The sequence below is a fragment of the Diplotaxodon limnothrissa genome, linkage group LG19 (assembly GCF_057381915.1).
Source record: "Diplotaxodon limnothrissa isolate DT_005_m linkage group LG19, D_limnothrissa_male_GT1.1, whole genome shotgun sequence".
In the NCBI taxonomy this organism is placed as follows: domain Eukaryota; kingdom Metazoa; phylum Chordata; class Actinopteri; order Cichliformes; family Cichlidae; genus Diplotaxodon; species Diplotaxodon limnothrissa.
Window position 1 is genome coordinate 23,781,146 of NC_140614.1, and position 14,317 is coordinate 23,795,462.

The 14,317-nt window shown below is 38.3% G+C and overlaps 1 protein-coding gene across 1 annotated transcript in view; it reads left to right on the forward strand.

Moving 5' to 3' along the window:
* LOC146612251 (interleukin-31 receptor subunit alpha) overlaps positions 1–13,662 on the forward strand; it is a 29,079-nt gene extending 15,417 nt beyond the window's left edge. Inside the window, exons 9-15 of the mRNA XM_085342441.1 lie at positions 906–1,094; positions 1,233–1,337; positions 2,685–2,831; positions 9,380–9,511; positions 9,609–9,705; positions 9,825–9,906; positions 10,471–13,662. Coding sequence (XP_085198567.1) covers positions 906–1,094; positions 1,233–1,337; positions 2,685–2,831; positions 9,380–9,511; positions 9,609–9,705; positions 9,825–9,906; positions 10,471–11,145 — 1,427 coding nt within the window. The 3' untranslated portion in view covers positions 11,146–13,662. The remainder of the gene's footprint in view (positions 1–905; positions 1,095–1,232; positions 1,338–2,684; positions 2,832–9,379; positions 9,512–9,608; positions 9,706–9,824; positions 9,907–10,470) is intronic.
* The last annotated feature ends 655 nt before the right edge of the window (positions 13,663–14,317 follow it).

Sequence of the window (14,317 nt, forward strand, 5' to 3'; positions counted from 1 at the left end):
CCAGCTAGATATAGTTGGGCTCACTTCAACCCACAACTTGGGTTCAGGAACCAGTCTGCTAAAGAGGGGTTGGACTCTGGTGGGTATATATAGTTCAACGACTGCACGTTGGGGTTTTCCTCACTAAACGAGAAGGTTGATTCCCTGCGCCTTTGGGTCAGTCGAGCAGAGTACCTTGCCTTCTTCAGGTCCCTGACTGGAGTGCTGAAATGTGCCACAGCCGGAGACTTACTTGTCCTACTTGGGGACTTCAGAGCCCATATGGACACTGACAGTGTAACCTGGAGGATGTGAGTGGGAGGAACAGCCTGCCTGACCTGAACCTGAATTCAGGAAACAAAAATACTTAATAACGTGACACGCCAGATGTCATGCGGCTGATTCTTACTACAAAATAATAATAATAAAAATAATAACTATTTGTATAGGACTTTTAAAAACACAGAGTTTATATAATATAAACATGACACAATATAAACAGTATAAAGGAAAGACTGAATAGTGTGTTATTATCCATGTTTAAAAGAAACAGCAGACAAAGTTCTTTTGAGGAGCAAAGCATGACAGGGCCCAAAGAAGGTCTTTGAACCTTTCAAAGCCTTTTGGTGCATTTGTCATCCGCATTTGTTAAAAGTTAATTTGTCTGTCATAAAGAGATCTTTCATTGGCGGAAGGGCAGGTATTACACTAAAAGAAATCCTGTGAACAAATTAGACAGCAAACTGTACTAATAATGGTGCAGATACACCATTATTTACCAACACCATTGTTTAATCTGACTTTTGGTAATTTATGACATTATAAGGGACCAATATCAAACAAGAGACGCCAGAAAAAAAATTTAATGCACTAACAATTGTTTTTTAAATCCCGTGGTAGTCATCTTGTTCCTCCTCGCTCCACAGAGTCACCATCCCCATGCCACATTACTGCAACTCCTCTGAACGACAGTAGCTTGGAGGTTCGGTGGGTGGCTCCAACTGATGCATCTGTGAGCAGCTATGTGGTGGAGTGGTTTGCGGTGAGAGAGAAAAATAGCAGCACGCTATACTGGGAAGAGCTGAATCGCTACCAGACATCGCTGGTTATCACAGGTAATCCTGTAAAATACAACTCTGCCTGTTTAAAACTGCGGCGCCATCAATCTTAATATCCACTTATCAAGATGATGATTTATGAGGAAGACACAGAGCAGAGAAGTAAAGTGTATTTCACGTTTGATCTCTTTTCAGAGGGATTAAAGCCAATGGAGCGTTATGCTGTTTCTGTGAGAGCCGTGTATGGCGAACGAGGAGCGGGGAAAAACACAACGCTCTACACGTACACACGGCAAGGAAGTATGTAGTCTGTGCAACACTGCAGTTGTTTCATGCTGAGCTTTAAAGTAGCCTTTCAACCTCGATGTGATTGTTATTTGGCTTTTGAGGGTTGTGTATTTTTCTTACTGTGAAAAATACAGTAAGAAAAATAAAATACACAATGCTTCACAATTTCCCCATCGTGCGTGTGACTGCTACTCTCAAGGTCGTCTGTTAAAGATGAACTTTTTCTTTTTTTAAACGAATAATTTCGCAGATACAAGGGCGAATTTCAAGTTGGCTCAAGCTCCACCTCTTAAAAATGTTCTTGCAAATTAGTTCCTAATATTCAAAGTAATCCAACTAACAACTGAAGTAGACTCTTTTACAAAATTGTGCAATTCATGTGGACAATGAATGAATAGTAGAAATATATATAAATAGTTGAATGGCAGCATTGATGCTTAAGATGAGTTGCACTATAATCTCTGTGCATTATGAAAGCCAATGACTTCGTGTTGTATGTCATGAAAACCATCATCACGCCATTGCTGATAAGGATGGTAAGGCTAATTGCAACACAAACAAGTCACTTTTAGCTGCTGTTTTAATTCTTGCTTTTGTTGGCTGAATCTGTGTTGGTGCTGATTAAGTCATGACAGTGATCTAGTGAGCTCAACACAGCATATTTTTCATTAAAAATAAATAAATAAAAATCTCCCAGTCCACCTTTACATATAGATAGGGTGATTAGACCCCAACAAACTAAATGCGTAGCAACAACAATGTGCAAACAGTTTTTGGATGTAGGCAGATGTGTTATATTTGAATGTAGCTTTGGCTTACAATTTTATGGCATGCACACTTCATTTCACATTTTCCCTTCGTGCAAAATTAGAAAAATAACAATAGCAAAAAGGACAAAAACTCTGTTTTTCTGAAAATAGAGTTTCCATCAGATTCATTAAAATCTGCAAAGCTTGTGACTTTATGGTAATTTTCAACTTTCACTGATTGGCTTCACATTAGATAGGCTAAAACTTGATTTCATTATAATAAAAAGGCAGACATTAGAAAAGTGCATGTTCTGCAGAGCCAGTCAAAATGAGGGACATTGTCTCAAGATGCTGAACAGGGGTAAATGGACTGGTTCTTATACTCTATCTGAACACTCAAAGAGCTTTAAAAGAATAGAAATGCTGCGCACTGTCACGGAAGGAGGTCACCTACTCGTGGGCAAGATGATATCATCTCAGTTTCCTGGTGCAAACAATTTAATCAGATTGGATGGTGTTGGGAAATAAGGGTATAGCCTTTTTCTTACAACATGTGGTTTAGTTATCATCGCCATCATCGCACTGCCTGCTTTCGTTTCTGTCCGCACAGCACCCTCAGCTGGTATTGACGTAAAAGTGCAGCAGATCTCAGGCGGCATGGTGGAGCTCACCTGGAGTCCTGTACCTGTGGAGCTTCTTCGTGGTTTCCTCCGTAACTACACTCTGTACTACAGAACCAGAGACCAGCCCGCAAGGAGTGAGTCCCTGACACACATATGAAGACACACCTTTACTTTATACACAGCCGCACAAAAGTGATCAGCAACAAGATGAAAATGGCCTTACATAGTATCTGATTTTTGTTTCATTTCACTCCAACAAGCTGCAATTGTGTTTCAGTTTAACATCCAGCATCTACTTGGCAAACATAGATTTACTGATAATGGCAGACTTTTTCATGAACTTGGCACATTTTTATGGAACTCCAAAGTGTTCAAAATTAAATAAATAAATAGGTCAAGATGAAATAAATAACTATGTGAATAAATAAGACACAGATATGTAATGTGAGAATGATATTGTGAAATAATGGAACACATTTTGAAAACAATGCTCATTATTGTGAAACATATTACATTCTGCTATATAAATTTTCTTATTATTGTGAAATATTATTTCATGGTCATTATTTTTCACAATAACAGAGATTATTCCTGAGGCATTTTATTTATTTCCAGCCGTTTTTAGTCCAAAATGACCTTTTTTCAAAGTCAGTCTTTATTTCAAAATCCCGTTTTTCCCGATGGTCTATTTATTTCATAATGCGACTTTTCAGCAGAATGACTTTGTCTGTCAATCAAGAAAGACAGGGCGGAGCCAGTTGTGTGATTGGTTGCTCCTTTACTCAGACATAAGTAATAGCACATGAATTGTCGATTTAGGTTTAATGGTGCAATGCATCTCCTATGCAGCTGGCGGCAGTATGCAGCTCAAAATAAACTTAAGGCACCGACAAATGCAAAACACTGGGCGCGAATAACGTTACAGGTGTATCAATTCTTGTGAAGGGCATGGCTGCAGGAAACAAGTCCGTTTCTGAGTTACTCAGAGAACTTGCTAACCGCTTAGATTGAACGTCTTCACCTCAGTCTGCGTATTGCAGCAGTGTACTGGAGATGAAGTGGTCCCTGGTCCAAGTTCTCATCACAACCGCACAGTGTTAACGTTAGCAAATGCTAACGCTATCACAGCTAGCTCCACTCCACGAAACGCTGTTCAGGGTAAGTAACGATATGTTATTATTGCTTGGTTAGTCTGTCTGTCTGGCAAAAATGAGCTTTTTAATCAGTTTAGTCACAGATTTTTTTTAATACTGTTTTTTATCATAGCAAAGAATTCTATAAATTAGGTAAGAGAAAATAATTGTCTTCTGGGTTAATGTCTGTATTACTATTTACATTGTTGTAGGTAATAGTTATTCATGACTGTTTTAAAGTGGCTTATCTTCTGTGCTAATATGGAAGACAAGTAATCTATGTGAAAGAAAAGAAAGCAATTTTAGTTCAACGTAGTGATTTTGTAAGTGGGTATAATTTGAAAATGCTTTTACTAGTACAGTGGATGTTCTTTAAATATTTAACATTTAAAGTGTGTGTCACTTTACAGACTCCAACTTCAGTTTTGGTTTGGTCTCACCGTTGTAGGTCATAACACAAACAAGTCGTCAAGTCAAGCAGCTGAGGAAAGGGCTTAAGGAAACCATGGTATGGCCGCTTCTGACAGAAAGATCAGACATCATTCCTCCTTTCTTACCAAGGGAATCAGAGACTGCTCCCTGTTGTGAGGTAAGGTCAGGTCACATCTTTTAACATCTGAATAGTAAAGCTATTTGGTTAATTTATGAAGGATGAACATTAATTGTTGACACAAAACACCAATATACTGTTTTGTATGCTTGGGTTAGTTGAACAGCTTGGTTACATTTAATAAAAATACACCTAATGTTGCTGATGCTCTTAAGACTACAAGATAAGTAAAGCTATAAAATGACTGTGGCCTGCCACAGAAGATGAAGATGAGGAAGAAGAGGAATGCTCTCGAGGATAAATGCAGAGTGGCAGGTTACCTTCGGTCCTTCATTGAAAATGGTAAGTCTGCTGCGATAGGTATTTTGCCATTGGTTTTCTCTGATTATACTTTGGTAAATTACATACAGTCCAGTGATCTTGGGTCATTAACAAAGTACACTATAGTAGAGCTGGGCGATATGAGATTTTTTTCATATCACGATATTTATTTTTATTTATTTTTTTATAAAAAGGACAAGAGCGGTGAGGTCTATCGCAATAGTTTAATTTTTCTATTGAGAAAAAGTTATTTCGCAATACATATCGTTATCGTTCTATCGCCCAGCTCTACGCTATAGTATAATTTTGTTTTGTTATTTGCTCCATGCAATACATAAGAGTGGTGGCATTATCAGTTGCACTAGAATTGTATGTAGACTACTTTTAGCTTTGTTAACATAAAAATATCTATAAAAGCTACAACAGCAATTTGAGTGGGGCAAAAATGTCTGGTGCCCTGTATGTAAGTGGTCATCTTTTATGGTATTTCTCCATAAAAGATTCAAAATAATGAATATAGGATGTCATTATAGTTTAAAACAATCTTCTGTTGCAGCATCTTGTGCACAACAAAAAGCCCTCATCGAGTTTTGGACAGGATGGGAAGTCTTGCCGAGAAATGACTGTGGAAGTGGTCAACAGCAATCTTCCAAAGTCTTCCACCGGTTTTGAAGTACTACGTCTTCCTGCACACTACTGTACCTATGAGTCATTTCTAATGGACATTCAGGTGTGTCTCAACTCTACTGACTCAGGTTTTGGTCTGGTTTACGATTGATTCCATAACCACATGGTAAAATTAGACCATTTCTTCTTTCTTGCATCACATTACTGTACTCGGTGTTCAAAGAAACGGACAATCTAGTGAGTTCTAGTTCTTTTTAATACACTTGACAGTGAAAAATACAGAGTACAGGTGTGCATTTATGGCTTTTTTAATATAAACTGATGAAGAGTTCAGATATCAAAATCAGTTGTTCACTGTACATTATAAATTACACAATATGTTTTGTTTATACTCGCTACTGATACAAAAAAAATTTCTAGAAAAAATTATTTGAATTAAGATGTTACACTACTGTACTGTGTTCATTGTATTAAATCTGCTCAGAGTTGACATGTACTGTATATCCAACCAAGAAATGAATATCATTAAAGTGACAGCTGTATAAAACAAATCCTGTTTTATAGCCACTCACTGTTTTGTTGAAAATGAAATTGGTTATGCTGTTTTGAGTCAGTATTAGCTACAAAAGCTGTAGAAATTAAAAAAAAAATCCTCCTGACATAGAAACTGATTAAATGTAATAATGTCTTTCTACAAGTGATTTTGAAGTATTGGTAGCACAGCAGGGTCTTGTTCATTCAGTGCATCTGGGAGCTGAATCTCAGGAATGGTGATCTCATTTGATGGGCAGCGATTATGTTGTCCTGTCCAGTCCACACCATAATCCTCATCAACCTGAAAGAGCATGCACATGTTTTAAATCTAAACTGAAGAGGTGTTTCCTGCAGCTGTTCCTAGATGGACTTATTGAGTCTGCCAGGGCCTATGTGAGTTGCTTAGGCATTGGCTACCAACTAATTATTCATTCACCCATTCTAGGTCAGGATTGGTTCTCTTCAGGTATAACAAATTTAACTTTGTTTAAAGTATTGCCATCTATACCTGACAGGTGGGATAAAAGAGAATGGCTTGGGAGGCGCACAGCAAATCTCAAAGTTTTCCAATTAATGCTGAAAGAACCAAGGATGTAAATGTATTCTTGTTTTAGCTTTGCCGAAGACACCAGAGAAAGTATATCTATAATGCTGCTGAAATAGACAAAACCATTTCAATAAACTCGCTATTTAACATCAACCTTGTTATGCGTTATCAGAGAACAATCAACTGCAAACAGCAATGAAACATTCAACTATGTACTATTTAAAGCACTAATGACCCTGTTGTCTAACAAGATGTGATAAGTAAGTAGACTGTGGAAAGCTGGTGGGTCTACTCTCTGTGTAAAAGGTTCCTACAGGCTCCACTGACCCCAGTCTCCGAGTTAACACACTAACAGCTAACACTGCTAAACGTGTCTCAACGCCGAGATGGCGCCGATAGCTTTAGCCGTAGCTGCCCCACTTAGTTTAGACAGTAACAAAAAAAAGTAAGCGATAATAATTCATTGTCAAACGTCATAATTAAGGTCAACACCTAAACAATGCTGTGTACAGAATCACACAGGTGCTCAATTACAGCATAAACTTACCTTAGACCATCCTCCGTCATTTTCCTCCTAATTGTGCTCGGAGACACAGAAAATGTATCGGCAATTACCCCGACGGTTATCCCGGACAGCACTAAAGTCCTGAGTGCTGCACCGGGATTTCTAGACGTGGACGGCCAACATTTGAAGACTGTTCTTCCTCGGCGTATTCCAAACGAACACGGTGCTGAATTGATCTTAAACCTTTGACAATGCTGTCATCGATGCGAACATCTTGAAGAGCAATTATCATCCCAAGCATTTCAGAAACATCTAAACGACTCAAAACAGTATCTACAGGTAAATGATCCCTCTCTATCTGATTTGCTTAAATGAGCAGAACTGGCTGAAGTTCACACCAGTCCGCCATCCTCCGTGACTTTTGACCTAGCACGCTGTTGCTAGCTGCAGTAGCCGTCCGCGGAGCCGGTATCCAGGAAAACTAGTCGATGGTAAACGATAAGCCAATAGGTGCAAAGGTCCAGCCCACTTACATTGATTGACAGACAAAGTCATTCTGCTGAAAAGTCGCATTATGAAATAAATAGACCATCGGGAAAAACGGGATTTTGAAATAAAGACTGACTTTGAAAAAAGGTCATTTTGGACTAAAAACGGCTGGAAATAAATAAAATGCCTCAGGAATAATCTCTGTTATTGTGAAAAATAATGACCATGAAATAATATTTCACAATAATAAGTAAATTTATATAGCAGAATGCAATATATTTCACAATAATGAGCATTTTTTTCAAAATGTGTTCCATTATTTCACAATATCATTCTCACATTACATATCTGTGTCTTATTTATTCACATAGTTATTTATTTCATCTTGACCTATTTATTTATTTAATTTTGAACACTTTGGAGTTCCATACATTTTTAGTGACATTTCCAAACTATAATAGTAAAAAATGTTGTGAAATGTAACAGCATATCAACCATCAGGGTGATCATTTTTGCATTACTTTGGTTTGTGCAAATACTAAACCTACTAAACATCGGGATGTTTTTATTGTCACCATTAGCACGTTAGCATGCAGACATTTAGTCAAATCACCGCTGTGGCAGACTCCAGCTTCACAGGTGCTTTATATTGTAAAGACCCTATACTTGTTATTTTTAACAACTTCATCCCTGTAGAAATGAGTCAGCAGTTTATGAGTACTTCATTGTACAAAAAAAGAACGTGGTCCTGAGCAATAGTTCTCCATATTTGGCTGCAAATTGGCTGCTTTTTACAAATTTTAAGTTCGGTCCTATGTTTTTTTTATATTAATTTCTTTTTGGTATTGTTTCTCAAGCCATTTAATGCTTTTTTCCCCATTTCGTTATTTGAATGTAAAAAAAAATGCCAAAGAAAACACAGTCATAAAATAATTTCTTTGCACCAACAAGGTGATCTCCTAAGAGGTATTAGCTGAAACTTTTGCATATTCTCAGAAAAAGGAGAGTGGGAGAGAAACCTTTGCATATTCTGGCATGATGTGCAGTGTGTCCTTGGGCATTTGAGGCAGCTGGACAAAGGAAGGACAAAGGAAGATGTGGCAGGCCAAAAAACCAAATGCTATCTACAGGAGATGAGCGGTATTAGTTTTGGTTCAACTGGTCATCAAATCATATTAAGAAGTTCAGGAGAGGTATAACAGTGAGTGTCAACAATCATCTGTAAAACACAGGAGGCTCTGTCACGGGTTGAGGCTGTATTTTAGCCCAATCTCAACGAGATTGATGAAATTACACAGAAACTTAAAGTCAGATTTTGATCTGCCTGGAAAGCATCTGATTAGGTGTCTTCATTTTGTCAATATGAGAAAAAAAAACCTCACACTGCCAGTGCAATATAAACATTCTTGGATAGAAACCCCCCCCCCCCCCATAGTGGCTTCCCCAGAGCCCCGACCTCAACATTTACATAGATACTGTATTTCCATGTCTGTTTGCATATGTTTCAATAAATTGGTGCACCTGCTTCCCGTTTTGGTAGCAAAATAAAAAGAAATGAGGGGTAAGACTTTTTCACAGTACTGTAAACTACCATAATCACGAAACAGCCACTCTCGAATTTACACAGCAGAAACACGACTAACAATACTAAACCTTTACTATGCAGCAGTCTGAGCCACTTCATGTCCTCAGACTCATAAAAAACACGCTACGATGCAAAAGGATATGTGAAGCATAGATGAAAAACTACAGATTAAAAACATCATGCATTTTTTTTTAAACACCGCTTTATTAAAAGCAATCCTTTTGGAAGTGCAAGGTTAGACCGACTTGTCTTTGGTTTCCTTTGAGGATGAAGTTAACCGAGAGAAAAGGGGTAAAAGGCTTGATGTTTGTTTTTCCTTCCATTTGTTATGACTTGATGGATCGCCTGCCTTATCACATTTTGCCAATTATAGCTTCTCATGTTTATTTAGGTGTTTTTGTGCCTGGTCACGCTCGCAGCTACACGCTGCAGAATCTGTCACCCGGTAACTACGCCATCGTCATGCTGGCCAATACTGAGGCTGGTGCCGGAGAAACTGGGACCATGGCTAATGTGCACATACGTGAGGACAAACTTAAATGAACCTTAAAAGTAAAAAAAAAAGAAAGCATAAAACACACACACACCTTTATATTTAACAACTTTATGTGTTTTTGAAGGCTCTGAGGACATCTCGGTAGTGATGTATGTGGTCGTTCCACTCGTGCTGACGATATTGGCACTGATACTGATGGCCTGCCTAGCACAGCATGGAATGTAAGATATCCATTTAAATATCTATCTTATACAAACATATAGCTATTGCATGCAAAGCCTTGAGATGAATTTTTACGTTTTTTATTTACTTATTTATTTATATTTTCTGTGATGTTTAGTGTGAAAGAGAAGCTGTGTAAAGATGTCCCTGATCCTTCCAACAGTAGCTTGTCCCACTGGGCCCCTAAAACTACCTTGGAGGTAAATCAGGTTTTTTCAGCCAATCACAATAAAACCAATAATCAATTGATCCTTCTTTCATGTATTGTTTGAGTTGCAAAAGCCTGACATTTGTTCTGTTTGTTCTATGGAGCTTACCGCTATTCAAAAGGGCAGACTTTATTGTACCAATCTGTGGCTGCAAATACTGTAAAGCAAATCACGGGTGTTAAATAATGTTTGATGAGAAAAAAAATATGCTGCCCAATTAGTTGAAAGTGAAAATACCCGTTGTCGATCCATTTTAAGGCTACTGTCAGTGGGAACCAAGCCACATAATGCAAAGTGCCAAGAACTGCAATTCCTCAGATGGCCACTTGAGGCTGTCTCCCAAAGTGGGTCATTGGAGCCAAGCTGATAAACTCTCTGGTCGGTCACTTGTGAATTCAGAATTCAGACAGAGAAAGCAGTCTGTGCTTTTTTGCCATTTTTACAGTTCTTGTTCGTTCTGTTTTAAAATTCTAAAGTACGGTGCTTAGCAGTGGCAGTGCAAAGAGCTTGGAATAGAGATAGCATGTCTGACTTCATTGCTTTTTCCCCCCACAGAGTATGAATCCTCTTGTGCTGCCGGAGAAGCCTGCAGTCAAATACTCTGAAGTCATTGTGCTTGGTGAGCTGGAGAACTCCAGCCTGGATCAGGACCACAGCTATCAGGGTGTCTGTAATCTGCGAACATATTCCAGTCTCCGGTCTCCACTTGACATTAGTAGATCAGGGAAAACATTAACCAGAAGGTCTGCAACTGATCTTTCCCCCTGCTGCTCAGATTACTCCAGTGTCATGTTATCCAGACCGCTCCAGAATACTCCCGGGCCTCTTGTGCACCTCTCCTGTGACCAGTACGACTGGCAGACAGCTAACGTCAATGATGCTAAGTTGCAGTTAGGTGGAGCCAGCGAGCCATCTCAGTCACAGCCCAAGGATGAACAGAAAACCTTGCATCATTTTCTGCAGCACCATCAGATCCCCGCTTCCTTCTCTGACTTAAGCAGTATATCTTCTTCCGCTGTTTTACCTTCTCACACAACAGAAATCAGTTCCCTCAAGCATCCTTTTTCTCAAAGCAGCTTTAACTCATTGATGCAGTCTAACAACATCCGTCATCCCAGTGATTCTTCAGATAATTTCACAACATCATTTTCACAGTTTCTCCCTTCTATCTTTGTGGATTTCTCCTACTGTCCTGTGGAGTGTGATCCTTACATTTCGTCAACGATTTAGTGTCACGAAAGGGAAGTACATAATATTTATTCATCAAAAATGTCATTATTGTGTTTTATTTATATGTAAAGACACATTCATGCATCCACCTTGTGCTTATCCAGTTGCCGGGGCGAGTGTTGGAACCTATTCCGGCTGTGTCATAGGACAAAAAGACAGGGTAAACCCAGTACAGGTCACCAGTCTAACCATTTACACTCATGGCAAGTTTAAAATCACCAATTAACCTAACCCCATACATATCTCTGGGAGTAAGCTGGAGTATCCAGAGAGAACATACAAGCTTCATACAGAAAGGGCCCAGGTAGCCAGTGGACTTTAATCCAAGGAACTTCTTTCTATGAGGCAAAAATGGAAACCACTGCACCACCTTGCTGTCTCCTAGTCATAAAATATGGAAAAAATGTTGTTGTTGTTTTTTAATTTTTGTAGTCAAATGATTTCAAAGTCAGGATGCAGTAACTGTAATTAGTAAGGTCGGCTGACAACAGTCCAGTTAACATTAGCCCCTTTCATGCAACTGGGAATTCTCCAATGATGGGAATGTTCTCAAGCTTTGGCTGGGGAATCTTTCCCATCAAAAAAGATGTGAACAGGAATCAGTTGCCATTGACATTTGACATTTAGGGAAATGCACTTATACGAGTTCTTCCTAAGAAGGAGATGAGAATGTGGATACCACTTTTCTACAGTAAATGTGAAGCTATACTCTGCAGAAGCATAGAAAGTGAAAACAGGGGGTAACAGCTGGCCTGGCTCTGTAAAGAACATCTTTTTTTATTTGACAAGATAAATATGAGCAGTCAAAGGGAGGATGGATTATTTATATATATATATATATATGTAAACACACTCATTTGTGATTGGTTGGTTACTTTTTTGTATATGTTTTGAGGCATTATGAAGTTTTTTTCTCTCATCTTACTAATATACACGCCGCATGTTTTGGCTGTCAGTGCTGAGGAATGTTAACGCAAACTGCTCCCTGTATTTTAATGATGTTTGACTTGGCTGGTATTTTTCTATTTTTAGTGAAGTGATTTATTCTTGTTGCTTATATAGTTGAAATCAGGTATCTGAAAGCTTTATGTGTGTGCCTATGAAGAAGAAAAAAAGCATACACTCACTGGGCGCTCTTTTAGATACACAAGTTCAACTGGTTAGTCTATTTAGCCAGTTCGGTACATTTAGACACATAGATGATAATCTTCTGAAGCTCAAAGTGAGCATTAAAATGGGGAAGAAGGGAGATTCAAATGACTATGGTTATTGGTTTTAGGGTTGGGCTGGTGTGAGTATTTCCAAAACTGCTGATCTATTGAGATTTACAGAGAATGGTCCAGAGAAAAAGAAAAGCAAAGAAAATATCCAGTGAGCAGCAGTTCTCTAGGTAAAAATGCCTTGTTGATGCCAGAAGTCAGAGGATACTGGTCAGACTGCTTTGAGCTGACAGGAAGGCAACAGCAACTCAAATAGCCACTAATTAGAACCAAAAAGCATATATCTGAATGCGCAGATGTTACGCCTTGAAGTATGCATCATACCTCAGCAGAAGACCACATGCTGTGCCAAAATGTTGCCTAATCTGATGAGTTTTGTGAGATTCACATGGTAGCATCAGAATTTGGAGTAAGAAAGATAAAAACATGAATCATTCCTCCATTATATCAACAATTTAGCCTGGTCATGGTGGTCTTACGCTTTTTTTGGCACACTGCGCATTGTTTAATTACCACCTGAATATTGCTACTGACGACATCCATCCTTTTATGACCATCTTCTGGTGGCTGTGTCCAGAAAATAACATGCCGTGTCAGAAAACTGAAATCATCTCAAACTGATTCCTTGAACATAACAATTAGTTCACTGTACTTAAATGCCCTCTGGTCACATTCCAGTAGAGAAGCTTTTGATGTAGTGGAATAAAAGATTAGCATCATTGGATGTGCAACCAACAAATCTGCAGCAGCTGTGTGATGCTCTCACGTCAGTATGGCCCAAAATGTTTCCAGCACTTTGTTGAATCTAAAGACCAAATGAGGCCTAACCCAGCACTAGCAAGGTGTATCTAATAAAGTGCCCAGTGAGTGTATATATATATCTATATCTGTCTATCTAAGTAGGAAGATATAGATTTAGTTATATATATAAAAAGGACTTGAACTAGTTATAAATACTGTGAACAAAGACTAACTAGACTGTCCATTAACAGCATTTCTTTCTGGTTTGTTACAGCTAGTCTAGACTCTTCTGCTACATGTTACCTATTTTCTGTTACACGCCTGCAGTTTGGAAAGTGGGCTCATGTTTTAAAAATGTACATGTCTCAGAGTCAGACCCCTCAAAATGCTGCTGCTGACTTGAGTTTATCGTTACAGTAGAATGAGCCATCTTTGTAACTGTGAATACTTCCGAGCTGAGTTTGTATTTGGTTTACATAATTTGTACGTTGTGAGAATTAAAATATCCACTTCAATGTATGAACCAGAATTTCAAGGGTAAAATATTAAATTTACTGTGTGCTAATTCTGTGTTTCGATTCATCACTCCAACAAAATATATATTATAGGCTATATATATATATATATATATTCGTTTTCAGCAAACCACATTATAGTTACTGTAAAGGAATCTTTATTTAGTCTGTGTGTAAATTGTGTGTAAAATTAAAGAGACTAACTGAAATTCAGCCATTACGACAAGCAACAAAAGGCAAGAACATAAAAACAGAGATAAGAAAAACTTATTAGGGCCGAATTGTGAGATGGAAGCTTGTTCACATTAATGAAATTAATATTTAATTGTATACATTTTGATAATATAAATCACTCTGCAAGCAGCCTGCAAATCAAGCACGTGGTCAGAATTGTACACTTGTAACTATTTAAATAACAGCACTGTATCCTATTTTTGAAGCTGATTGTTGACGAGACAGCAGACACACCTCATCTGTGTCTTAAGGCTCAGGTGTGTGGAGACTTGAGCTGTTATAGTTTAAAGTCTAAGTGCTGATTGTGATTAAATGTGGACACCAAATGTCCCAAAACAACCAACATCTGTATCATACAGGGTGGTGTCTGTGTTCCGGTAGCCAGACCCACCTTGAGTTTAGTATAAATGTAATTTAACCAATAGAAAACTGCACATGTAGGCCATGTTTGGGCCAACCGTT